This window comes from Mixophyes fleayi, chromosome 3, assembly GCF_038048845.1.
Source record: "Mixophyes fleayi isolate aMixFle1 chromosome 3, aMixFle1.hap1, whole genome shotgun sequence".
Taxonomy (NCBI): Eukaryota; Metazoa; Chordata; class Amphibia; order Anura; family Limnodynastidae; genus Mixophyes; species Mixophyes fleayi.
The window spans coordinates 156056796-156083399 of record NC_134404.1 but is presented as its reverse complement, the minus strand read 5'-3'; the positions used below and the strand labels follow the sequence as shown (position 1 = coordinate 156083399).

General features: G+C 36.7%; 1 protein-coding gene across 3 annotated transcripts in view; it reads right to left on the bottom strand.

The window, feature by feature from the left end:
• The window catches only part of KCNQ5 (potassium voltage-gated channel subfamily Q member 5), a 462350-nt gene that overhangs the window by 57259 nt on the left and 378487 nt on the right, over positions 1-26604 (bottom strand). For 2 of the 3 annotated variants that reach the window (XM_075202616.1, XM_075202617.1), the window contains exons 6-9: positions 25088-25198; positions 19170-19265; positions 5914-6008; positions 161-187 (exon numbers count right to left, since the gene is read on the bottom strand). In XM_075202616.1, coding sequence (XP_075058717.1) covers positions 161-187; positions 5914-6008; positions 19170-19265; positions 25088-25198 — 329 coding nt within the window. Of the gene's footprint in view, positions 1-160; positions 188-5913; positions 6009-6144; positions 6234-19169; positions 19266-25087; positions 25199-26604 lie in introns of all 3 variants that reach the window. The other variant, XM_075202618.1, reaches the window with a different exon arrangement.

Genomic DNA, 26604 nt, shown 5'->3' with positions numbered 1-26604 from the left:
TGCAATAGAACATTCTCAGAATCAAAGGGTTTTAAAAAATAGACCTCTATATAGAAAAAATAACCTTTGTGTTGTGGTTTCATACTCATACAGCTTTTTTTAAACATAATAATTTCTTTACAAATATGATAAATACATAAGAAATAATTTTAATACAAACCTGCCAGATGTCTCGCCTTGTTCTTTCCTTCAGGGATTAGTAAATGAAAAAGAAACAGTTTAATTAAGCAAGTTGTATTAATATTATTATTATTATTATTATGTTATATAAACAACACATTAAAAAATGGAATAACTAAAATAAAGGTATTAATTGATTATGGGACACACAACATACAATGTACTGTAGCTTAACCAACAGCAGGCGCAAGGCTCTAAAGCAACACATCACAGGTCTTTTTCCCACAGTCCTCATGCAACATGCTCAGTACATAGCACAGCAGACTGGCAAAGCATTCAGTAAGGCAAAATGCATTGCTGACATATACTTTACAGAAAGCTGTAGCCTTTAAATAGAAAAGGGTATCTACAGTAATGAAGTAGATTTAAGTAAATTTATAGCTGTCTATTATAGTACAATTTGGAATATAAATGTATGTAATTTATATTGTTTGCTTGTATTGCAATTATATATATATATATATATATATATATATATATATATAAATATAGTATTTTAAGCAAGTAATATAACCATATAATTGTGTTTGTCCAACAAATGCTCTTCACAGTACTTGAGAAGTACTTTCCAAAGAACTAATATCTCCAGGCTTCAAGTTAACGTTCTACTTAGAAAATGCTCAATTAATTTATACTTGCATTGGATGGATATATTTAATGTTATTCATATAATTGCAGGGCTGCTTTAGATTATTGCGATAGTAATGGTGTAATAATATATGTTGTGTGACAAACCAAAAGAATTCCATTGCATGAAAAAGTATTTTGTGTGTCACCAATGTAAAAAATAAACGTTTGCACTCAGATTGGCCAGTCTATGGGGCGGGATTCAATTGACGGCGTTGTTCATGAGACTTACGCAGCCCGTTACTATTGTAATAGTGCGCATTATTATCGTCAGTATGGTAATTTCAACGCTGATTTTTGCTCGCAGCTCTGTGAGCCGCAAGCAAAAATCTGCAATTAAATTACCGTATTAATGGTAATAGTGCGCACTATTACTGTAGTAACAATAATAGTGCGCGGGCCGCATTAGTCTCACGAACAACGCAGTCAATTGAATTCCCCCCATATGTACTGAAAAACGGACTACATCAACTGACATTACATTAAGTGTTTTTAAAGTGTTAAATGGTAATTTTATATTCAATGTGCCACTGTGAACAGAATGGATATAGATACCAAAACTATGGTGAAGGTACCATCTATAAGGAATTCAATATTGCTGAGTGACAGCCTTGATAATAAACAACTTTTTTAGAGAAACATTTAGAAGAAAGAAGTGTATAGGAGGGGCACTAATTAGGTCATATAAAATATAAGTTTATTGGGTATGCATTAAAAATGATCGGGTAGGACAAGAGCGAAATAATAAAATAATATACAAACAGATAAAGAAACGACAGTGTATAAGTGGTTTAAAAATGCAATAAAATTGCAATGCCTCCAATACTCATAGAAATTGCACCATAGTAAGTGCAAAACATTACCAGCTAAAGATATAATGTCACTTGTGCCAATATCTATATGAATCAAAAATAGACAGCTATTTCCCATTATATTGGGAAATGCAATCACCAAAATGGTTCCGTGCAAGGCAAGGGAATTACCTCTATGGTGCTTTTTGCTTCTTTGTGAGTAAAGTAATGTGAGTGAAACCAATTAACAAGTCTATGGGGTATATTTACTAAACTGCGGGTTTGAAAAAGTGGATATGTTGCCTATAGCAACCAATCCGATTCTAGTTATCATTTGTTTAGTGCACTCTACAAAATGACAGCTAGAATCTGATTGGTTGCTATAGGCAACATCTCCACTTTTTCAAACCGGCAGTTTAGTAAATATACCCCTATGTTTTTCCCATGCTTTATTGTATACATTGAGTGCTCTCATCTACATTTTTCAATCTAAAAAGTATATTTGATCTTGCAGTAGAGCCACTTTCAGTTTAGATACACTTTTAAGTTCTTTGCAAAGTTCTTGCTTCAGTCATTGTTTTATTACCACAGCTAAATTGTCATATGTGTTGTAGTTTTTTACTCTTTGTAGGTTTTAGAATTTTGAGTTGTGTTACCTTGTACATCAATACCACCAATCATGAACACTCCCTGTAAACTCAGGTGCTTCTAACTCACTGTAGCATTATCAGCAACTGTATAAATATCTGTTTAATAGATAGCAGTGCTGGATTTAGCATTCAGTAGTACTCATAGGGCCATATGCAACAAGGGACATTTCTTCAGATCCGCTTGTAGTTGAATACAGACGTGCATATACCTGAATTACCTGCGTTATTTTAAAAAAACGCACATTACGTTCATTTTGCATGCCTTAATGAATCAGGCCCATAATATCTAACAGAATTAGTAAATGTAAAGCATATTTTTATATGAGGCTTTCCTCATACAATCACACGATCCTGGTCTACTTAATGGATATGGTTCCTGACTGCTATGTTTGGTATGTAATGCTTTTTGGGTATGTCTTTTAATGCGGTTGTCAATGGCTGATGAGTCCCAATTGCTTCTGGAGGAGCTTTATAATATTTTATAATATATTTTATAATATATTAATGTATTATATTAGTTGCAAGTTCTTTTTTTGCTATTAGATCATTAAGTGACTGATGTAATTTATATGTATACATTTTGTCACTAAACTGCTTATTGTCCTGATCCCTTACCTGTCCAGAACTGCTAGCTCAATTTGCAGTCTCATTTCTTCCTGCAACTGCTTGGGTTGAAAGTGTGTATCTCTCCTGTGCTTCCTGGACATTTCTACATTCTCCTATTCTGTTATAGCTTGTACAATCATTTTAGCAGAACATCTGCAGTATAGGTATGGAGAAATGCCCAGGTGGCACACGGGATATGGACATTGGTCACAAGGTGCCAAGGGAGGTACCAGCTGATACTATCAGACTGCAGAAAGGAACTGTCATTGCTGGACATGCTATGGATCAGGACAACCGGAATATTAACCCTGAGGCACATAGTTAAATCCTTGCTTACTATCTTTAATTATAAAATTTACTGACTTGGAAGATGCTTATGTAGACGATATTTGGATAGATTATTTACCGTAACCCAATTAGAATATACTTTTACTTTTTCCATACCAACTATGCAAAATTGTCCAAAAGTAAAGAAATACTGACTCAGGAGTTTCCTCACGATAAAATTCATTGTGTTGCAAATTCCCTTCCAAAGTAATAAAATCCATCTCTGAATTAGGAATATAAAATAAGACTTTCCTCTATAACTGGCAGAGAAATCGTCTGTTATTGAACAAAGGTCAGTGGATATTAATTTGCAGAGTGATACTGTGTGAAATCATATAAAACAATACAAAATGGAAATCATATAAACTATTTTCTGTGATTTCCAGCACATTATCTGTTACCACTGGTCAGGTCATATTCATAGGTCTGTAAAGGTGAAATGTGATACAGACATCTTTTCTGCCAGACTACATTTCAGAGCTTTTAATCATTGGGAAAACACTCTTTATGTTTCTTTCAGTTGTATAATTATCTTCATTGCTTTATTTCATGTATGTTTTTATTTACTAGGTTCTAAGTCACAGAGTGATCTCAGCCAGATATGTTTTAACTGATGCCATGTACATTATCTAGCAGGGCCTATTCAAGAATGCGAACTGCAGTCCTACTTGTAAATGTTAATAATATTTCTCTGAGGTTTTGAAATAAGAAAGTTGAGCATTCATGTATTTAACCCCATGGAAAGACTATATCACTTGTATATGAAGAGCGTGTATGTTCTCCCTGTGTTTGCGTGGGTTTCCTCCGGGTGTTTCAGTTTCCTCCGCCACTCCGAAAACATACTAGTAGTTTAATTGGCTGCTCTTAACTTGACACTAATCTCTCTCTCTGTCTGTGTGTGTATGTTAGGGAATTTAGACTGTAAACTACAATTGGGCAGGGGCTGATGTGAGTGAGTTCTCTGTACAGTGCTGCAGAATCAGTAGCGCTATATCAATAGCTGCTGATGATGATGATGATTATTACCCACTGGTGTTGAGTCAAAAAGCATATGTTCCAAACACATGTGAATAGACATATAAACTCCTTTTATTTCCTAGAGCTTGGGCTCAATGCAGTAAACCCATTAAATGAATGGGCTACTGAAATTAATGGGAGATGCTCCATACATAAAAAATAGGTAGCTTATCAAACGTCCAAATTCCTCAACTAATTTCAGTGCTAGACAGCCTGGGCTGCTTCCCACTATTAACAGAGAAACTTGCACCCCGGAGTCCCCATGTCATAGTGGGAACCATCTTGGTTTGGTCAGTGCAGGGATGAGCCTTTATGGAAGGGGGGCCACCAAAAAAATGCACTACAACACAAATTTATGCAGATGATCGCAAATGGTTATGGACACATAGAGGGCAATTCAAATAAATGCGAGTTGCCTTGCACGTTATTTTCTGCGTACTGGAAATCAATGCAATAACAAGACCTGTGGTACTGAGAGCAACATATCAAATTGAAATTATTGTAAATAGTAAAATTTGGAACATATAGTGAAATATATGCTCCAGGAGCCACTATTCATTAGCAAGCTCTGGGCAAATGCCATCTTTGATCTGCCCTAAAACATCCAGATTGATATTGTTTTTGTACATAATCAAGCTATATAATTCAGAAGAATGGCCATATAAGCCAAAATATGGGAGAACAGAAGAATTAATAAATATATTATGCAACTGCATATAAAAAGCATAAACAGAATATAAAATACCTATTAACCAATATTGGGCCTCATATAGAGTTAGGTGTAAATCTAGCTAAATAGTACAATACTGCACCTTGGCAAAACCATGTTGCGCTGTAGGGGAGGGAAATTTAACGTGTTAAGACAGACTTAGCGTTCGGAGGGGAGCACATCCTAGCTACATCCCAGTGTAAATATAAATCTATCCAGTATTTGTGTGCTGCGTGCAAAAGCAAGCAGTATTTTCCTTGCATGCAAACCAAAAATACATTTATGCCCCCTTTTTCGCAAAATGGTTTGTCCAGGTGCAAATCTGCACCCTTTAGCTATGTTTGATCCTAACATTATATGAGGCCATTATGCCTTGTGTGTTACAAGCTAATGAATTAGAGGCCTTCTTACCTCTTTGTCTGTATTACCCAGCATTGTTTATTAGTATGTTAATTGTAAAGCGCTATGGAATTTGCAGGCGCTATATAAATGATGATAATTGATGATGAGTGAGAGAGAGGCCATTGGCCAATGTATCCTATCCTGTAGATTACAAGGATATTAGTCACAGTCACAGAGGAGTAATGTCACCATTTAAACACAAGACTGTAAGCTGGGTTTATACAAGTCATGGAAAATCCAAAGTGACCAGTTATACAGATATTATTTACAGGAGTTTATACATATATAATCATCACTGGTGTATTATATAGCCATGGATGCTTCTAATAGGCTAACAACAAAGAAAGCAGCGCTGCAATACCATCAATATTAAAAAAAAAAATTCTTGTTTGATTTTAAAGTATTTATGTTTGTCATAACAATATATAAATATATAATATTTTTAAATTGGAGCCTGGAGATCATGGTCCAATATATTAGTTTGGATCTATTATTTAAGGACTGTGACACAGAAAAGAATAAGGAGACAAACCAACATAAATACTAGTGTTCTAGAGGTTGAACAGACATCACGAACAACACCAGCTGCCATATTTGTACCTACTTTGTAGGGCTGCAGGTATGCAAGGCCTTCAAATGAGGCTTCCAGGTAGCAATGGAAACCGATTTCTCATCAGCCGCATAACTACGCCATACACACTACGTGCAGGATATATAATAAAAAAAAAAAAAAACAAGGCAGAGGGGAGCAGGGGATAAAACAAAAATTGAAAAGCAGATTAGTAAACCAGTACAAGTCATGGTTTTATTCATCATTCATAGCATTGATACATGCCTGAGTGGTGGAAGAATACTTTCATAATATCGCCAGGTGGCTGTCAGATATGTTCGACTGGAGTCAGTAGAATAAAACCGCCACGTAGCCTGGTATGAGGAGAAAATAAAAAGCACAAGGGAACCAACAAAACATGAAATAAAGGAAGAACCAAGTTGGTTAAGGAATATTAATACTTCGCTCACACCAAGTGCATTGCCTGTTAGGTTATCGATCATGTCAAACCAATCAAGGCGGACCTGCATAATGTGTTTCAAGATAGGTAAGCAATGTCTAATTGTAGCTTCTGGTGGCGTTGAACTACCAGTGACATTCTACAATAGATATTATATGTTCTTGTTTTATTTAAATAACCAAGGAATTACTTGAAAAATGTAATGTTACTTAACAGCATAAGGAGAAAATTCCCCCCCAAATTTATAAAATCAGAAATTATTCAGTACTAATTGTTTAATATTCAATGCTAGCTAATCTGTTCGGATGGGGGGGGGGGGCTTGATGAGATATTTGAGAGTAGCCCATTCAATATTGTACGTTCATGTGGACATATGTTCTAATAACATTAATATTAACTGTGCAATAATTTACCTCTACTTTAATACAAATCTGATTATTATTCTGTTTACTTTGCATTTGATTGTACTGTGGATTCTGCACATTGTTGTTATTTTGCAACATTGGATTGCCGATTGCAGAGATTACAGTGAGGTGTGACTTAACAGATTTCACATATGCTCTTCGGGGTTAGAAGAGGTAGTGAAGTGCAATGTTGTTCTTCCACAATATTAATTAATAGTTCATAAACACATGATGACATATTTGTTAAGTGATCCAGGAAATTAAGGTAAATCAAATTTCTTGTGTTAATACTAGAAACATTTACATATAGTATATAAAATATTTCAGGATCTCATCAGAAATAAAGGTATTTTCAATCATTTTAGTGTGTGGGCGAGGATTATTTCCATGTGCACTAAATTGTTTTAAAACAATTAAAGAAGCGTCAGAGCGTCTCATCTCAAGTTCTGGTGTAAAAATTGTTACATATATTTGTAAATGTCATTGGATGCCTTCTGAAAAATATGTATTTTAGAATCAGTGGCCATTTACTACAGAAGACTGCACAGAAAAATTTGCACCACTTGTTGATTCTATTTTTATATAAGATAATAAGTGATACTGCATAAAAATGACAGTAACAATTATTGTTTCAATATAGAAAAATACAAAGTGTTTGCTAATCTCTCTTGAATGATAATAATTGCTAAAATAGGTGTAGTGAGACAACTGTTTCTATGGCTGCCTCTCTGCTATGGCTGGATGCATGTACTATACATAGCAGAGATGCTCCAATCGAAGCCACTGTCTACGGGACCCTCACAGACAGCTTATGTGCTGAAGTTTTGGGTCAGTGAAAAAGTGCTGCCGGGTCCTCTACTTTACAAATGAGGCTTGTAGTCAAGGAAGGATACCTTAATAATTGTGCAGCTCTTGCAACCTAAATAGTGACGGAGCGCAGTTTCTTCTTTTATTATTTACAAATAAGGCTTTGCCTATAAATTAAACTGGTCACCAGATACTACTGGATATTAGGGTAACATATAAGGCTCTGCTTATTACACGGAGCACAAAGTGTGACACTGCATATTACACCAAACACCAGATAAACTGCATACTAGAACAACCACAAGATAAAGTATTGCACATCTGCCTATACGTCTGATAAGGCTCTGCATATTAGATTGGTCACAAGGGTTAACACTGTATTACAATGAACACCAGATAAGGCTCTGCATATTACATAGAGCATGCATAGTAGACTGAGAGTCAAGTTTATCGTTATATAGTAGGCTGGGAAAAAGATAAGGCTCAGAATAATATACTTGACACCAGGTATGGCACTGTATATTAGACTAGGCATCAGATCTGGTTCTGTGTATGAGATGCGCCTCCATCCATGGCTCAGCATATTATTCTCTTCTACTTTTGGGAGCAGGTGCCTAGACTTTGGACATATTTGTAGAGGCCTGCTCATACTGTGTCTCAATAGCCTTATCTGCTAGTGGTACGTTAAAACAGAACTGGACCTGGAAGCTGCTGCTTAGTGCATAAAGGATTAGAAGTATACCAGTGTCGATAGATAGATAGATGTTATAGGCTTTTAAATTGCACTATGAAGGACTATATCATTATTTTATTTAGTAGATTTTTTTTCTCTATTTTTGTTATTAGCTTTTAACTGGTTTCAGCACTATCTTTGAAGATAAAGGTATTTAGGCTTTCAATATAATCTGAGCCTGTTTCTAATGAGCTTTTTGGGACTTTTTTTTTGCTTATGGACCCCTTGAGTCAATTAAAGTGGAAAGGGTTGTGGACAATTAATAGCAAAAGTTGAGGCAACCAAATATTATGTGCCCACATGTTACAGAGAAACAAATCCAGCCCTGATGACTACATATATTTCTATGGGACATTTTAAAGTAACTGTGTAACCTACACAACACATTCAAGGTCATTTATGAATGTGCAAATTGCATACTCAGTGTATATAGTTTTCTGACACCATGCACCTGAGAACCTCATAGAGCTGGTAGTCTAGATGGCAGTGTCTGCAAGGGATACAAAATGTTCAACTTCTAATGGGAAAAGCTTGGCTAATCAGGCATTCCCATCTAAATGCAGGCTGGGTGCACACAAACTCCTGGAATTGTAATAACATGCAAAATCAAAATGTCATTTTGGGGTCACAATGCTTATGAGCATTCCCTGGTTAGCTGGTGACGGAAGAGCTTCTTTCCTCCCTGTGTTTTTCATTTTTTTATTTACAAGTACCCCTGTTATGGTAATTGGTAGTCATCCCATACTTTCAACCAGAGGCGGAACTAGTGAGCTGTGGGCACCGATGCAGGGAGGCGGTGAGGAGGAAATCGAGGCCCCCAACCCTCTGCATCTGCCATGCTGTGGGCCCCATTATCTCCATGGGCCCCGTTGCACAGCACCTGCCGCACCATAGGTAGTTCCACCACTGCTTTCAACTGTTTTTTATATGATACAGATGCTCTTAATGTAGATAAGGACATTTATAAGCACAAATACTACTGTAATAAAAAAATATATGCAAAAGTGACACATAATAAAGTCAGTACTCTCGTTCTCATGATTGAGCCTTAATTAAAGCTAAATTGAACAGTATCAGGAGAAAAATCAAAGTTTAATTTAATGAGGGGGTGGAACTAAATGGTAGCAGAAAAGTAATGCTTATACCACCATACCTCCCAACCGTCCCAATTTAGTCAGGACATTCCCAATATGAGGGCTTCAAAAGTGATAGACATGCCCACAAGGGGGGCACAAGGGGTGCATTTATTTCAAGTGTAACAGTAACAATTTTACTTGCTATATTGACTTACATGCACATATTGATACGCTTCCATTATGAAATGCACTTAGTTGGCATAAGAGGTTTCTTATCAGAAGTAGTACTAAAGGTTACATTATCTAAGGTGGTATAAAAATTAGTTTGTTTTGCTTGACTCGCTGAATTTCAATCTTGTTTTGAATTACGTGTATTACTCCATCCAGCCTACACTACGCCTGGAAAACCCTGATCCATCTTCTCCACCCATCACAAGGAGCTAAAATGTTTTCCTCCTGCAATCAATGCTGTCTAACTATGCTACTCCATGTAAATGTCTGTAAAAATGGGTACAACTGAACAAAGATAGCGGCATTGCACTATTTTCTTAAGACTGCAATTTATTCCTGGTCCAAACATGGTGGTAACTACCTGTAACATTTTCCTACCACAAAGTGTTTATTTTCAAGAAATAATAGACAAAAGGGTAGAAAATACTTGCGCCTGTTGTCATGTTCTGTTTTAAAAAGGGAAATGATGGGAAAGATAAAAAATTTCCGTTTTCCTTCTCATGGCAGTGGGAAACAGTGACATTTGCCAAAGCTATTCCATCTTGGATGCAACACCAAACAACTTTTCTGCTAACTTTTCCTCAGTCCTATTTAAGATTTTCACCAAATACAGGATATTACTGGATGACCTCACAGCATTATATATACCATTGCTCTCATGGTATGATACTAGTCAAAGTCCCGAATACTGCTATCCGTGGATTAGCTTTTACAAAGCCTTTTTTAAACAAAAACTCCACAAACGCCATGAAAAAGCTAAAGTCTGTTTTTAGGAGTATACTCTACTAATATTAAATCTTGTGTTTTACTTACCTATGATCTGTTGGGTCTCCAAAGGTGTCCACTTTTGCTGCCTGTATGTGATGTCGCTAACTGTGGGTGAAGGCCAATTGCCACTAGTGGTTCATACTGGCTCTCCTGGGGTGCAGAGCTTAACAGTTGCTGTTCTTCCTCTGTAAGGAGATGGTGGGCTATACAGCAAGACACCCAGAGGTTGTGGCCCCTATGGTTTGCCCCGCTAGCTAGAAGCTGATACAAAACAGACCTGAAGACTAAGGAAGAAGCGCATCATGATTGGTATCAGGCCAGGGTAGGTAGGGTTATAGGCAGAAAGTATGAGCAATCCAGGTTGATTGTCACTCTTATTTACTGTTGTCAGATAGCAGGCACATGGATGGCCAGTACAAGATAGGTCAGTAATGGGTACTCAAAATATATAGCTGGCTGCATACAAAGTACAGAATACCTGTTTTTCAGCCACCACAGTGTGCAGTAGATGGAACCCTGATTTGAGTTTGCACATCCGAGAAGATAAGAGAGAAGCTGCAGTCATGTGCCTGTTCAGCAGCCGGAACCATAAGCGAAGGCAGCCCGCAAGTAAGGCCATCTCGAGAATAATTGGGGGAAAACAGTTGGGGTAGTTATGATTTTATGTTCTGAGACCTGTATGCTCAAATCTCACCACTCCTCTTGCCAATGTAAGATGGTAGGTTTAGAGACAGGCTTCTTATAAAGCTTGTGCGGAAATCATATGTTTAATCTGAGGTTTGAAATGTTTAACAGTCTGCATAAACCTCACAACCAGTATCCCATTTTCTAGTTCCTTTGAAACACAGCTGAACTTTTATAATATTCTTTCTCAAGACCAGATTAAAGGAATTGCACATAGACGTCTTCAATCAGGAGATGAATTATATTTATTATTTAGAATTAGTACCTCAATATCCCATATTCATCATCAATGTACTTGCTGTTTTCCCATTAGGACCTCTGACTGACATCAAGAATGTGTTTTAAAATCATTAAGACTTTTTTTCTGGATAATAGAGGAAATTTCATTATTTATAACTCGTACTGGCCATCCAATCCCCATATTGCTTTGAATTGTGAACAAAGTTAATGCCACAAAGGAATAATGAAAACTTTTTAAAGTTTCCATGCTGGAGATTGTAAAATATTCAGCCCTCCGGAAGTCTGGGATGCTCCAGTCAGCAGGGATAAAACCTTACTCCACTGTAACGCAGAGAGGTGCCTCCACCAAATTTCAGTTCCAGCAAGAATACTTTATAGAGGGTAGGGTAGAAGGACACATACACACTTTAATTGGTGATAAGAGTAAATATCTTTCATCCAGATTTCAGTATCATCTTCACTGTTGCAATACATTCTTCTGAATAATTTCAGAAGACATTTATTTTGGAAAATATTTGTTGAAACCATTTATGGTTCAGTAACATAATCCTTTATATTGTATTTCAACACAGCATGAGAAATTATTTCTCTTGTTAGTCAGCAAACAGATCATTAGATTCAAATATCTTTTTTCCAAAGGAACTAACTTCAAGATAGAAGACATAGCAGCATTTAGATGGTCCACAGGATCAAAATGGAAAAATGGAAACCTTTTAAAGTCAACATCTAACATAAGTCACCTTCTGAGACCTCAAAAAGAATCCGAACCAGGTAAGTTTCTTTGGACAACGCTACGATTGGTTACAGTAGATGCAACTAGGTGCATATGTTTACAATAGTAAGGTTTAGGGGTATATGGTGCTTAAGGTATCTTTTCCTCAAGATTCCATCCATTCCACACATGAAGACATTTCCTCCAGGTTATTACATCCAGCAACAGAATCCAAACAAACTTGGCAAACCTTCTTACTCTGTAGTCGTAGATAAGAACCTATCATGCATTCCCTCCATTTTGGATTTCATCCAAGAATAATATTCTCTCCCTTCAGATCCTCTAAGGCGAACCACAATATAATGTACTCTAATTTATACAGAATAAATGCATAATTTCATTCCATGGGCCCACAAGGTGAAATTATTGCATAGGCAGTAGGATCTGAATATTTGTTTTTTAGAAGAAACTGCCAAACAAAATGAGAATTAACCAGTAGTTACTTATAGCAGTAATGAGTTTAGCGCTTGCAGCCCATAAATTTTGCAGCATTTAAACTCAAAAGCCGCCATGTAACAGCTGATACCAGCACACAAATGCTGTAGACAAATGTTTGGAACCCCAGAATCTAACATTTGTAATGTTTGTAAGCACAATATTTGCAACCTAGAGCACACTCAATGACTTGCTGTGAAGTTGTTTATTTGATAACGCAATATTCCTCTGCAAAACAAAGGTACGAGACACTTAAAACACTCATTGGTAATGTTCCAATGAGTCTTTATATATAGTTCTCTGCCATGAGAAGGAACTGGAAATGAAAATATTAATCTGCTACATGGTAGCCTGAACATAGCAATATTCTGAATATCTCTAGAGGTTTGTATATTATTCATCTGTAAGTTATTAGTACAAAAAGTATTAAAAGTTATGATTATGGAATGCACAAATACAAACATTATCTTCATACATTTAGTACCTGCAATAATAATTTATAGCCCTAATTATGTGAACATATGCTCCAAATTGCTCTATTTAGCTTTTGTTACGTAGAATAATTGCCAAGGGTGTAACTATATCCATAGCAGCCCAGATAACCGGTATAAGGGTCTAGAAGCATAGATAGCCCCGGATCCAGAAAAACACATATGCATTAGTTGTTCTCTTTAGTGTGTCTGTTTAGTAATCCATATATTAAGTAGCTATTTAGGATAACAATCAGTATAAGTGTATATATGTTCAGGTACAGTGAGCAAGAATAGTACCGGTAACAAAATTATTGTACTTCTCCCTCCAGGACAATAATGAGTCATATAAAGATGACATAAATGAATAAATACAACCATAATTAAGGCATATAAGACATAAGCAGCAATATAATAAGCAATAAAACAGTATTGAACACACACCATAAATTGTTAATAATAAACATTGTTCCTCAGATTAAGGGTGACAAAACACTTGTAAAAAAAATAATTTTTTAAATCTTTAGGTATGAAAGTGATAAATGGACATTTTATACCAAATTGCATAAGTTCTAATGTCTCTGTTTTTGCTAAATAGGAGCTGTCATGATGATCCTCAAAGTGGGCAATATTTTACTGCATATACTATATATACTGAGAGCAAAGGCATTTGTATTTTGGAAATATGATTGCCTATTTTTAAAAAGAGTGATGTGTAAACTGGTGTAGTATATATGGCAACTAACAGGTTTGTTAAATTTTTAAATTGGGATTGAGTGGACAAACTCAGAGCTATATGGCAGCTTGCAGTTATGGCTCCGTTTATGGTGACACCAATAGATGCAGTTAGTTACATAATGTCTGTGGTTTATTATAGCAAAGAATGTTGGAATTTATGCTCTGTACAGCAATACATAAAACGCTTTATGGACAGGGGTGGTTATTGAGGATAGTAAATTGTGATATATGCAGTCAAATAAAGAGTGTTACATAAAATTATGGGGCCAGTGCCCTGATTGATCCCAAGAAACATAACTGAAGAGTTATTCAGTAATTCAGTAGACACAAAGTACATTAGAACTATGTAAACAAAATGATTGATGACAAAGACAAGACAAAGCTATAGAAAATGCAAGACAGTTAATTTTTTTCTAACAAAAACAGTATATACAGGTGGAGATTGTTGAACAAAGAATGAACAACTCCACTGATTTATTATGAATGATAAACAACTGAATGCAGATTAGCAACAAACAGTAAAATCACATAAAAGCAAAACAATCATAAAAAGATCTGTTAGGTGAAACTGTTTCTTTAATCCCCTTAGAACTTTGCTGAAACTACACAATGAAAATAATTTTCTGTTAAGCAAAAATTCTGGAATATTTTAAGGATTTTATTATGGCATAAAATAGATTAAAAAAAACAGATCAGGGAAAAAAATGTAGCAAATAATTTGTAGAAAAACAGTATATATTGTAACACCTTGAGCAGTGTTCACGTCTACTATGTCAAAAGACACCTTTAAAGGCATATTTACCACAAGTAGTTTTCTAAATGTGACAGTTTAATTTAATCTCTTATCCAGAATATATTCTTTGACACCATGATAATCAAAACATACTTCAATACATCATTTTATATGGTAGCATTGTCATCTGATTTTTTTAATGACGTGTAAAATGTAATATAGTTGAACTTTGGTAGTCAACATACTGTGTAAAATTTAACACAAATAAGTTTGTTGCTCATTTTCTCCCCCCCCCCCCCCCCCAAGAAAAGAGCCTGTTTAGCATGGTGAGTAGTAACTTCTAATGGACTGCAGATGTCTCTGTTGTTACTTTATATATGAATGCATTGCCTAACATACCTTTATGACTAACATGAAAAAGAGCACCTATCCCTTACATGAATATTGGTTCTGTTAACACAATGGCTGCTTACACTCTATGTAAGAGACTGATGTCTAGTTGCTGCTGAGCAAGTCTTTTTAATAATGCCATGTGTGATACTGTCTAGGGGTACCTTGATGCACTACAAATCCCATATCGGCATGAACTTAATTACAATTATTTCGATAACAATTGGATTTCGATTTTTAACTGAGGCCAGAAAAAGCCCAAAATTTCATTGCTAACCAGAGTCCCCTTTTAGCATTTTGGGACCTTCTGCACTCTCCTCCAACACTTTAGCAAGTCAACCTCCTCCTGCTACCACTGCTCCACTCTTAAATAGAAACCAGATGCACATCTCAATCAGAGGAGTAGAGCATTCGCTTCCTGTGTCATTATCACCGCTATTCGTGGTAGTATCAGGGCCCTAGGGGAAATCCCAAGGAATTCCCAATGCCATCCTTAATCAGGCTGGGTTCCCCCTAGGCCAATGTTTCTCAACTCCAGTCCTCAGGACCCACTAACAGTGCAAGATTTCCAGGTGACCAGTGAAATAATTATACCACCTGCTACAATGTGTCAGTCAGTAATGAATACACCTTTGCTCCAGCAAGGAGATATGGAAAACATGTACTGCTCGGGGGTCCTGAGGACTGGAGTTGAGAAACACTGGCCTAGACTCTGATATTGCTGGCAGTCTGCAGTGATTATGAAATGCTAAGTAGATGTGCTATTCCTATACCAGAAAAGCACACCAAGTAAGTGGCAGCGGGCATTAAAAGATTGTTAAAGTGCCAGGAAAGAGTGTGAAAGGTTACCCACAGTAAAGTTAGCCACAGATCACCAAGATTATTATATATGAAGGTGATTCCCCTACAATACATTGAAGATGGGGGCAGTATAGTAAAAGTAAAAAAGTACTTTGTTGTAAAATAAAAATTATATATATATATATATATATATATATATCATTTACGCTGAAAAATAATGATAAACACCAAACGCCCCAAAAATTAAACACGAAAAATAAAAACTGTAATTATACATGTGTTTTTTGCACGTTAAGGTATCCTCTTCTCAATTTAACTGTCTGGACATTTCCAGAGACACAAATTTCAAGGTACACATGACAAAAATAGGGACAACTATGCAGGTGAATTTTACCATAATGTAATAAACACAATTACATTTGTTGTGAAAAGATTCCACGCAATTCATTTTTTTCAGGATTTTTTGCAGATTACAACAGACTTAACAGGGGTGTAATTGTAACAAAACGCTGAACAAAATAAAAATGACAATTAAACCAAAATGATAAGCCAAAACATCTACAATGTATGTGTTGGAAATCATTCTGCCTGTGACATAATAGAACACAGGTGCACAGTGAAGTGTAAAGAATGAGTTGGCTATCTGCTGGCTGTCTCTTGGGGGGAGTTGTACCACTTTAATCACTCACCCACACTTTTTTGCACAGGATAAGCCTTGGCTTCCTAAACAGCCGCAGTCCATTGCACAGAATGACATAGACTTAGGCTAGGTACACACTGGAGTGTTTTCGTCCAATAATCGGGCAAATCAGCTGACATACAACCATTTGGTCGGAAGTCGGGTTAGTGTGTATAGTGACATGATGGTAGACAGTCATTCCAAAGTGTCGATTGTCGGGTCATTTGGTTGGTCGTACTATTTAATATTTTCCGAACAATCACCGACCGATCATGTAGTGTGTATGCACTCATGCTCACAATCTCCATATAGTTTACAGAGTCCGGTTTTTTTAACAGTCAATACTAGCAATGAATGTCCCGGTGAATAAATGTAGTGAGTGCTGTAGAATTTGTTCGTTCCGAGACAGAATGTTTCGTTTCAGAGTCAAAGAAGCTAACAAAATTCGTTAGGACAAGTTGATAGCTATAGCAAGGCAGATTTAATCAGTGTGACAATGTGACAAGAATGAATGGATGAATATTGTGCTGTCATTCTCTGAAGACTAGAGGACCAGACAAAGAGCACAGATCAGAAGGTTAATCGTGTCAGTGTGTATGGATGAATCGCCAGACTGAACAGACCTTCAGTCGTAGGTACAATCGTTTGAGATAACGCGTCTGTCGGAAAATTCTTCAGTGTGTACCTGGCCTTACTCTCCACAGTAAATGGTTAAAGCCATGCAATGTTTTTGTAATTAAATTATTGCGAAGCACAATTATATTACATTTTACATAAGCAATATAAAATAGATGGATTATATTTTCTTTTAATCTGAGGTTTGCATCATACCTAAAAATAAAAATGATGGATGCAGGGACATATTTACATTTTCTTTAGGTGTGTAGTGTACAATTTTATGAGTTGTAGTGGTATTTTCATTTGACATTATTTCAAGTAATGTTCACATTGCATTATTAGACTCCATAAAATGTACTGAACATACAAGTATTGCATAGTGAGTCTGAATGATTCTGGCATTACATTGAGGACACAAAATGAAGGCTGATAAAACGAAAGGCAGAAAAGGTTTTTCTACACAACTTTTGCTATGTGCATATTGAAATGAAAAAAGAGCTGGTTTAAAAAGTCTGGAAATGTACTTTTATTTTAAGATACATATGCGTTTCTTTGCATACAGGACAATATAATACATAAAAGTACATGTAAAACCATTCTGCTTGTAACTGACAGATTTTATATATCATATGCAATTGTTCATCAACATATTCTATATCATGTTTTTACTATATATATATATATATATATATATATATATATATATATGTAGAAAGAGAGAGAGATGATGTGCTATTGTATACAAATATATACAGAATATCTATATTTAGATGTAAGTCCCTATACCTGGGAGTTAAGTGCATCTGATTGTAACTGCATTATAATGGTGTTTGAAACATATTGGTCAGTTTAGAACCTGCATACAGTGAGGTGTCCTTGACGCTGGGATGCAGGATTCAATGTTTTGATAAAAATATGAACTAGTACCTCATGTTTTCATTGTGCTTGCTACACACACATGCAGTGTTAAGGATAAGAGCTAACAACAATTGTCTTTTGTTTTATATCTATATTTATATCTATGTTTGTTTTTTATGATTTTAATGGGTCCATTATTTAAAGGAGAACTAAAGGTAATTGATACAGTACTGATTAGACAGCCGCCTGGCCTATTCAACTATAGACTGAGGGCTAAGGTATATATGTGTGTGTGTATATATATATATATATATATATATATATATATACACACACAACGTATAATGTCTTGCTAGCGACAGTGTTATTCTTTTTTAAACTTTTATTTAAAAAATGACCTATTGAAGTAAAATATTACAAAGGTGAATGGAAACTACTTACTATTTTTCACTTTAACCATATAGTGGTATGATGCCTTGTAAACATACACTACATAATTTCAATTATTCTTTAGCAAAGACTGATTTTGTATAGATAATGCATTTTCTACTCTCAAAGATGTGAATAGATTTATGTGTATGTAGTCATTCTTTTCATTTTAATGTGTGTTTGACTAGGGTCTGAACTCCTTATTGTATTCTTCATCTCCAGTCCCTCCATGTGAACCCTGTTTATTAGCTATTCAGACCCTTACAGTAACAATAGATGAGTGTGCTGATCTTATGGGAGTCTGCAACCTGTCCACACATGTGATTATGTAAACGATGGCAGGGCTGTACGTGATAAGACCAATGACATGTTTAGAGCAGTCGAGAGGAATTGCAGGCAGCGGTGTGGCTGCTTCTTGGAACCCCCACTGGTGGTGTGAGTGTGCGGACCTCTGCTTCCATTGCAGTGCATGCAGCTTCAGGAAATGTCGGTGCTATGTAGGTGCAGCCCAGGAGGGGTATGACTGTGCAGACCAATAGAAAGCCCCTGCCAAAAATCTCTGGTCCCATTTCACATGCTATGAAGGTTACCAAAGCCAGTACAGACTATGTGTTATGTAAATGTAAGAGTTAAACAAAGGAAACACAGGAAAATGTAGTCTGCAAGCAACAGCAAGATGTCTATAAGAATATTTTACAATCAGAAGCACTGGCTCAAATCACATAGTACACAACCTAAAAGGAAACAATGCATAAACATGCAAACCAATAAAAATCTTCCACTATAAACTTACTATGTACTATGTCCCAACATCTTGTTATGACTTTAATAACAGAGAGATTAGTGTCCTGCCATTAACAAAATGTGTTCATTCACTTTGCAATATGAGGGCAGAACCATAACAATGCAATATATGATAACATGAACATTGACTAATTGTAACATAAATACATATTTTTAGCATTGATTGTTCTCGGCTCTCACCTGAATTAAACTAGCTGCCGGGTTTCTCCTTTTTTCAAAGTGCTTCTGGCGGTGTTGTTCCTGAACTTTTAGGGCGAATCCTGAACCAAGAATGCCCTGTAATGTAATTATTTAATTGGTTTAGTGCCATGATATATTTTTACATTTAGCAGTTTGCTACTGCATTACAATTTAATGACATTACTGTACTGTGGATGTTCATTTTAAATGAATCCTGGACAGCATATTATTTATTTTCTTATTTAACAGGAGAGAATTAACTAAGGGTGGGCAGCAAAGGCAGGAGCCCAAGACACCACCAAGAAGAAGTTGGAGAGAAGCACAATTAGATAAAATAGCCAGTTAAAGAGGGGGCATTATATAGATTCATACAGTAAATATGTGACTCAAAATTGAAGTGTGCTTCTGTTTTCCTCAGTTGTGGCTACACATATTGGCACCCTTGCAATGTTTTCAAATAACTTACAATTTCCTCTAAACATAAGTTGAAATTAACAACAGAATTTGGTCTCCACAATTCTTTCTGTGTCAATATTATAGATCCTTTGAGTTTGATTTTGAATTTAATACCATAAATCAGAAAATGAAAAAATGGTATTTAAAAAAGTATTCACGCTTGATACGTAATATTTGTTATCACAGCATTTGGTTGAAATAACTGCAATCAACCTGCTTTCTATAGCCATGGAAGAGCTTCCTGCACCTCTCTACTGGCAGTTTGGTCCACTCTTCTTGTGTTTCTCCCCGATTTGAAGGATGCCTTCTCCAGACTCTTTTCAGATCTCTCCACAAGTGTTCTATGGGATTTAGATCTGAACTCATTGCAGGCCACTTCAGAACAGTCCAGCATCTTACCTTGGACCATTCCTGGGTGCTTTCTGAAGTGTGTTTGGGGTCATTGTCCTGCTGGAAGACCTATGATTTTAAGCGGAGGTCCAGCTTTCTGAGACTGGGTACAACATTGGGCTCCAAAATGTTCCGGTATTGTCCACATTTTATGATGCCATGTACACCAAAACAACATTGAACCTCCTGCATGTTTAGCTGTAGAGAAGGTGTTTTTGATGTGCTTTACCAAAAAGCTTTAATTTGGTCTCCTCTTTCTACAGAATATTCTCCCAGAAGGAATTTGGCTTGTTCAGGTCTGATTTTGCCAACTCAAGTCAGATTTTCTTATGGTTTTCTTATCCCTCTCAGCAGTGGTGTGCTTGTAGGGCTCCTACCATATAACATCCTTTCATTCAGGTGGTATAGAATGGTGCAAGTGTGAAGCAGTACCTGGGAGAAGAAGACCACTTACCTGTTTGCCAATGACCCACTCCGGTCCTGGGCCAAGCAATCTGTAAAGGTTCACTATGGTCCAATCAGAGGCCACAATGATAGCTAATTGGAAACTGCTGCAGTGAGCTGCATCTTCGATCCACCTCTTCGGGAAGAGCCACTATCCTCAATGCGCTGCCACCATTATCCCAGATAATGGTGGCAGCGCATTGAGGATGGCGGTAGGTGATGCATCAAGCAAGAAGATAGCAACAAGGTACTGAGGATGGCAGCGACTGGCAGGATTGAAGAGAGAGCACTTGAAACAAGACCAGAGGAGACACCATTGCCAAACAGCGGCAGATGATGGAAAAGAGTTTTCATGCAGCATATTTTGTGTCTGTTGCAGGTGACACAATCAAGCTGGTAATCTTCAATCAAGAAGAACTGGTGCAGTTCAAGGTGAGTAATTCTGTTCCATGCGGTGTTTGCTCCTGGTTCTGCTCTCACACTTGTGTAAGATATTTGTGCAGCAAGCATTTCCATGATGGACACATGTTAGTCCCAGATCCTAGGCTAGCAGAACCAGGACAGTACCAATGGGGTGTGGCCAAGTTGCCTTATGTCATCTATACAGAACCACTTTGTGTCCCACTGGATATTCAATTGTTTCTCTGCAGCAGGTGACATTGATTTGTAGCCTTGAGATTGTCCATGGTCTGCTACAATGTTCTGTCTGACCTCCTCAGACAATTCTCTGGCTTTTTTTCTTTGCTTCATGCTTAATGCAGTACATACAGTGATTGCTAGGCTTCATCCCCGCACTTCCACTATGTGCCGGGGACAGCCGCCCACCTCTTCTGTTTGCTAGACAACGGGATGCTTCCTTTCTTCCTATCCACTTGACGCTCTGCGCACACATGCGCAGTCGGAGCCTCGTTCCTTCGCTAGGCAACTGGGCACTCCCCAGCTCGTATCACAGCGGTCAGCTGTGTTCTGACCGGCGAATTGCGCTCTGCCCAATCAGGGCTTACTTACCTGTATTATTACCTCCTCACCTGGCTTGTTCTCTCGACTTACCCTTTGGATCATATTTTGGCTCTCACCTGCTCGTTTAGTTTGAAGTCTGGCTTGTTTGACTGTTCTTGGATCATCCGTGTGTACCTTGTTTACCGGCTCGTTTTGACCCAGATCGCTCGACTACTACTATTCAAATTCGTTACTGCGCTTGTGACTGTCTCGAAGAATTGCGACCTGCGAACCCTTTGCATCTAACTCCATATTCCCTTGTGAGGGCCCCTGGTGAACACCAGGGGTGCGTTAGACTCAGTGCTTCCCTGTTCAGTTGTGCTAATACCTGCCAGTGGCTACTCCTATATCGCTAATTGTTACACAAGACAGCATAATGAATGCTTTTCTCTGTGTAAGTTCATTTAATGAGTGATTTTTATATTGCAGATACCTACTACTCACCACAGTTCTTAAGTGAAAAGGAAAATCACCTGCTTGCAATCTAATTATTTCTAAGTACTTCTGAAAGGTGATAATAATTTTGTCTGGTTCATTTAAAGATTTCTTTGGTAGAAGCTACGATTTAGTAATTTTTTTTGCTCTGTTTTATTGAACAGCAACCAAAGAAATACATATGTTAATAGTAAAATAGTTTTTAATTTCAACAATTTTCTTGAATAAATGGTGCATTAGTGAAACAAACTGCCAGGGTGCCAATATTTTTTGGCCACAATTCTATATTTGGACAGCCACATAGTATTACTCCTATAGTGCTTTTACAATTTTTTTATATTGTACCATAAGCTGTCATAGCTTTAGATGAAAACAATACAAAAAATTAATGTGTGAAAAGGGGGTGAGGATAAATATGTTACAGTAGTGGGGTGGGGTGTATTCTTAGTTACATATCTGTCTCATAAATTTTTACTATTCATGCCCAGGTCATTTGGTGAAATTTTCCATTAAATGCTCCTCTGTCCACTGCAATAACTGAGCTGAGTAGTGTGCTAATTTTTTAAAGCTACTTAACAAACTTCTTTAGTGATTTAATTTCTGAGTCAAGTTAATTATTATGAATTGTTGCAACAGGGCAGAGGGAATGATGCTAAAGTTGTTACTTTTAAACTCATGGATTTTTACCAACATATAGGAAAATGGTCTGCCTATAGCATATTTACATTCAAGATTCATAGATAGCTGCCATTTAAATATACATAGTCAATGATCTGCCTTAAGAATAGTAAGTACAGTGCTCCATATTTATAAAACCACCCTTGGTTATCGCAGAGGAAACTCTTTGCACAAAAGTACACTATTTATCGATTCCATTATTTGTCACCCTTTTTATAATGTAATCCCCAAAATAATCAGTTTTGTCCTGTTATTAAAGGTGGTGGTATAAAGAGACAGAGAGTTCTGTATATTTGTGTATCCTTATGTGTCCTTTGGTATAACCCCTTATTTATACTCTGACATTATTAGTGAAATGCTTGGTTGGAGCTTGCTGCTATTCAAGTGCACAGATTTAAATCAGTGTGTAAGTTTTCATTCCCTGGTTGAATGACAATCATTGGATGCCAGGCTATCAAAAATGCTACAGATGCATGCAATATATATTTTAACTTTGTGTCCTGCACTGTATTGAATACAGAATTTGAATTCTTACAAATAAAGTGTGCTCTTACTGATAAAGCGTGAAATATTAAGTGCTATACTCCCTTCTTTCTGGTAACTATATGGAAATAACCATCACAGGAGCATAAACCTTAAATCAGTGATTAACGGACAGCATTTTCCAAGTATGACATGTGCCAGTGCACGCTATGATGGGCAGCAGCAATGCAAGATTCTGTCTAGGCACTTGCTCAGAAGACCTGTTTGGTTAAACATTGACATATAGGGCTGCAATTTAAATTGTGTTATCAGAATTGACAGCGCTTCCTTGAGCTACTTGCATACTACTGGTGGCAATTCCTCTGCTAATTCTGAACCTTCCTATTAAACAAAAGACTAGCATGATATACCCAATCAGAAAATGTTGATAAGTGCCTGTCTAAATATATAAATGGACAAAAATATTGTAAGCCAACTATAGTTCTTCTTGACAGTCAGAGTAATGGTTATGTATGTATAATGTTTTTTTATGCCGATTAGAAGACCAAAGGTAAGAGATGAAATGTCACCAGCTGACCCCTCTTTCTGTAGTGAGGTTATATAAAATCTCTTCTAAGTTTCAAAGACAGCCATCATCTTGACATGTAAAATTAAATCTAGCAACAGCATACATCAATGACTGGCTTCTCAGGATAACAAAGTAAAATGCTCTTAGGTCGGTTTTTCATTTTAATTGGTCTCAAATAATCAAAATCAACCATATAATTGTACTTTTAAACTCTAACTGGTGGCCTCATTAAAAACTTTTCAGGCAGCCATTGATCTAGAAAAGAATAAACTCAATAATGCAAGTCTCTAGTGGGCAAAGACTAATATGTGAGCTACAAATCACAGACAACAATCTGAAAGAAGGATATTAACTTTATTAATTCTAACACAATGATTTTAGTTACAAAAAAAGAAAAAAAAAATCTTCCTTGTGAATGGTAAAAGAATAATGATATAATGATACTGAACATACTTTATCAGAATGTCTCACAAGGACTTAAGACTTAGAGATATACTGTTGTTAATTTGAGCAGAAAACTGCTGTGTTCATTCTTTCATTTACTTTTTTTTATTTATTTATTTATTTATTTTTATGTCTATATTTGTTAGACCAAGAAACACATTACCACATCGGGAGTTCCGAACAGAGTAAAAATAAGATGGGACACATAACAAACAATCAGCACTTACTGTAGTTTTGCCTGATCTAGTCCAAGTTTGAAAATAAGGCTCATTTACTAACAGTGCACGTCAGGGCATATTGTTTTTCTTTTTACATTTAAATAATCCGGAATTGGTGGAAATTGGCATTTCTGGGTTTGTGGGGTGTTACCCGACTTATTAGCTACAATAATGGATCTGAAACTTTCATTACTTTGGAGGTAGCAGAAAACTGACCATTTCTTATTAATTTCAACTAAGTCACACAAAGGTCCAGATCTACCACAATCTGCTTGAATATATGCACGTGGACCAATGTATTTCTAAAAAGGAAATGCAAATATTTGTCACTTGAAATAAAGATAGCTTTGGTGTATTCTGGTGATGATTATTAAATAGGGTCTAAAGGGAATTAAGTTAAGTTTCAATTAATGATAGGGTTGATCCAAATGTGATAGTGGGTCGTGCTTTGTGGCAATATTTTCGCTTCTACAAGAAATCTGCCTTTAGTTCCTTCAAAATTGCATTGCTTTTGGCATGAGATGACAAATAGACCAAGATCTTCCTCAATACTATTAAGCACCTTTGTATGTAAAAATATGTACATCTGCACTTATATGGATATGCTGCATTAAGTTGTTCTCTTTGGATAGGACCCTAACACATTATATACGTTTTGAGTTATACATTTTTAGTATTTGGAATACCCTCGAGCCTTATGAATTAGTTTTAAATATAGCCATAATATAGTTACATATCATTGTTACGTTCCTCAGCACTGTATACCTGGAGATATAGTATAGGAACTACTATTTAATACTCACTGCAGGTAATGCAAAGAAGGAAATGCCAAGAAGAGCAAATCCAGCTGAAAGAAGACGTCCAAGCCATGTGTGAGGCGTTTTGTCGCCATAGCCGATGGTGGTCAATGTAATCTAAAAATGAACATACACAAGTAGCAAGTTAATTATATTATGCTATCCTCCTATGTAGGTCAGTTTTACCATTTACTGATTCTGTTATATTGCACGCTCTTCTTTTGTGATATCATGTACCTATTCGACCTGATGCAGACTTGGCTGCACCCACCAAGATTACAGCGTTTGTAGCTATGAAAACTTTTGCCTCTACTAATGGAGGAGTTCAGGGGATCAAATGCTAGATCTGTTTCCTAGTATTGTTCCTAAATGCAAAAACTAAATTTCTTGCTACAGGACATGACAATTGACCCACACCACTTTGGAAGCTGCACATTTAGAGTTTAGCAGTTGGCTGTAAATGTAATTTTCCTCCAGTGGTGCCAGAGATGGGACGCATCCATGTGTACTTTATAAAGAAAAGCACATTTATAGGGGCACAAATACCATTGTGACACATGAAATAAAGACTGGAGGTAGTCAGCATATCGATGCTGACTACCACGACAACACTTGTCAGCAGTTGTCGTCGATCCTCGTCGGAAAGCAGCCCTTCGGAGTCATCATGTCGGGGTAAGTTTTGTCGGATTAATCAGTGTCCCTCTAACGTACCGCACCCATAAAGACAGCCCAAATGTCACTTTAATCTCATGATTTATATAAACATAAATAAGCATTCAACATCAAATCCCCCGTTGGTCCTACTGCCAGATTGCATGCCCCCTACACTATAGTTGATGGACAGACTGGTCCCTCCCACGGGAGCAGTCATCCTATTGTTTTGCTGCAGCGGATCGGAATGATCTGGACTCTCGCCTCCTGTCCTCCTTTAGTGATGTCATCACAGGTGAACGCGTATCACATGATATGCCCGCCATCGCACATGTGCAGAAGGGGAGAAAAGAAGTTGGAAGACTCTGCCTCTGCAGTGCCGGATGAAAGAAGGTGAGTGTGGGCAGAGAGAGGGGGAAGGGGAATTAATGTAAAGTAGGTGATTCAATCAGAGAGTCCTTGATAAGTGGGACCCTACAGACTACTGAGTTAAAGACTAGTAAAGGTAAGGGGCCGGACATACAGAAAGCAGATGGATACTGTACTCAGGTTTCCTGCATTCGCTCTCTGTGTATACAGATTTTTAATTAAGCATAACTATACATGATTTAACACTTGCTTTCTATTTTCCAAACAGTAATTTAATTACATGCTATACGGAACACGTTTCATTCATATCTAATATTCTATTCCATTTAATGTTCCAATCAGAAAAGTAATGATACTCCAAAGGAGAGAACTGCTGTGTAATGCCATTTAAGTTGTTATCACAATCGCGATGACTTTACCTACAGGTTCTTATGGGCTTTTTTACACTGCATGTGGACTTTTTTCCACAGGCAAGTTGTAATTATGCTTGGCTACAAGTCAAA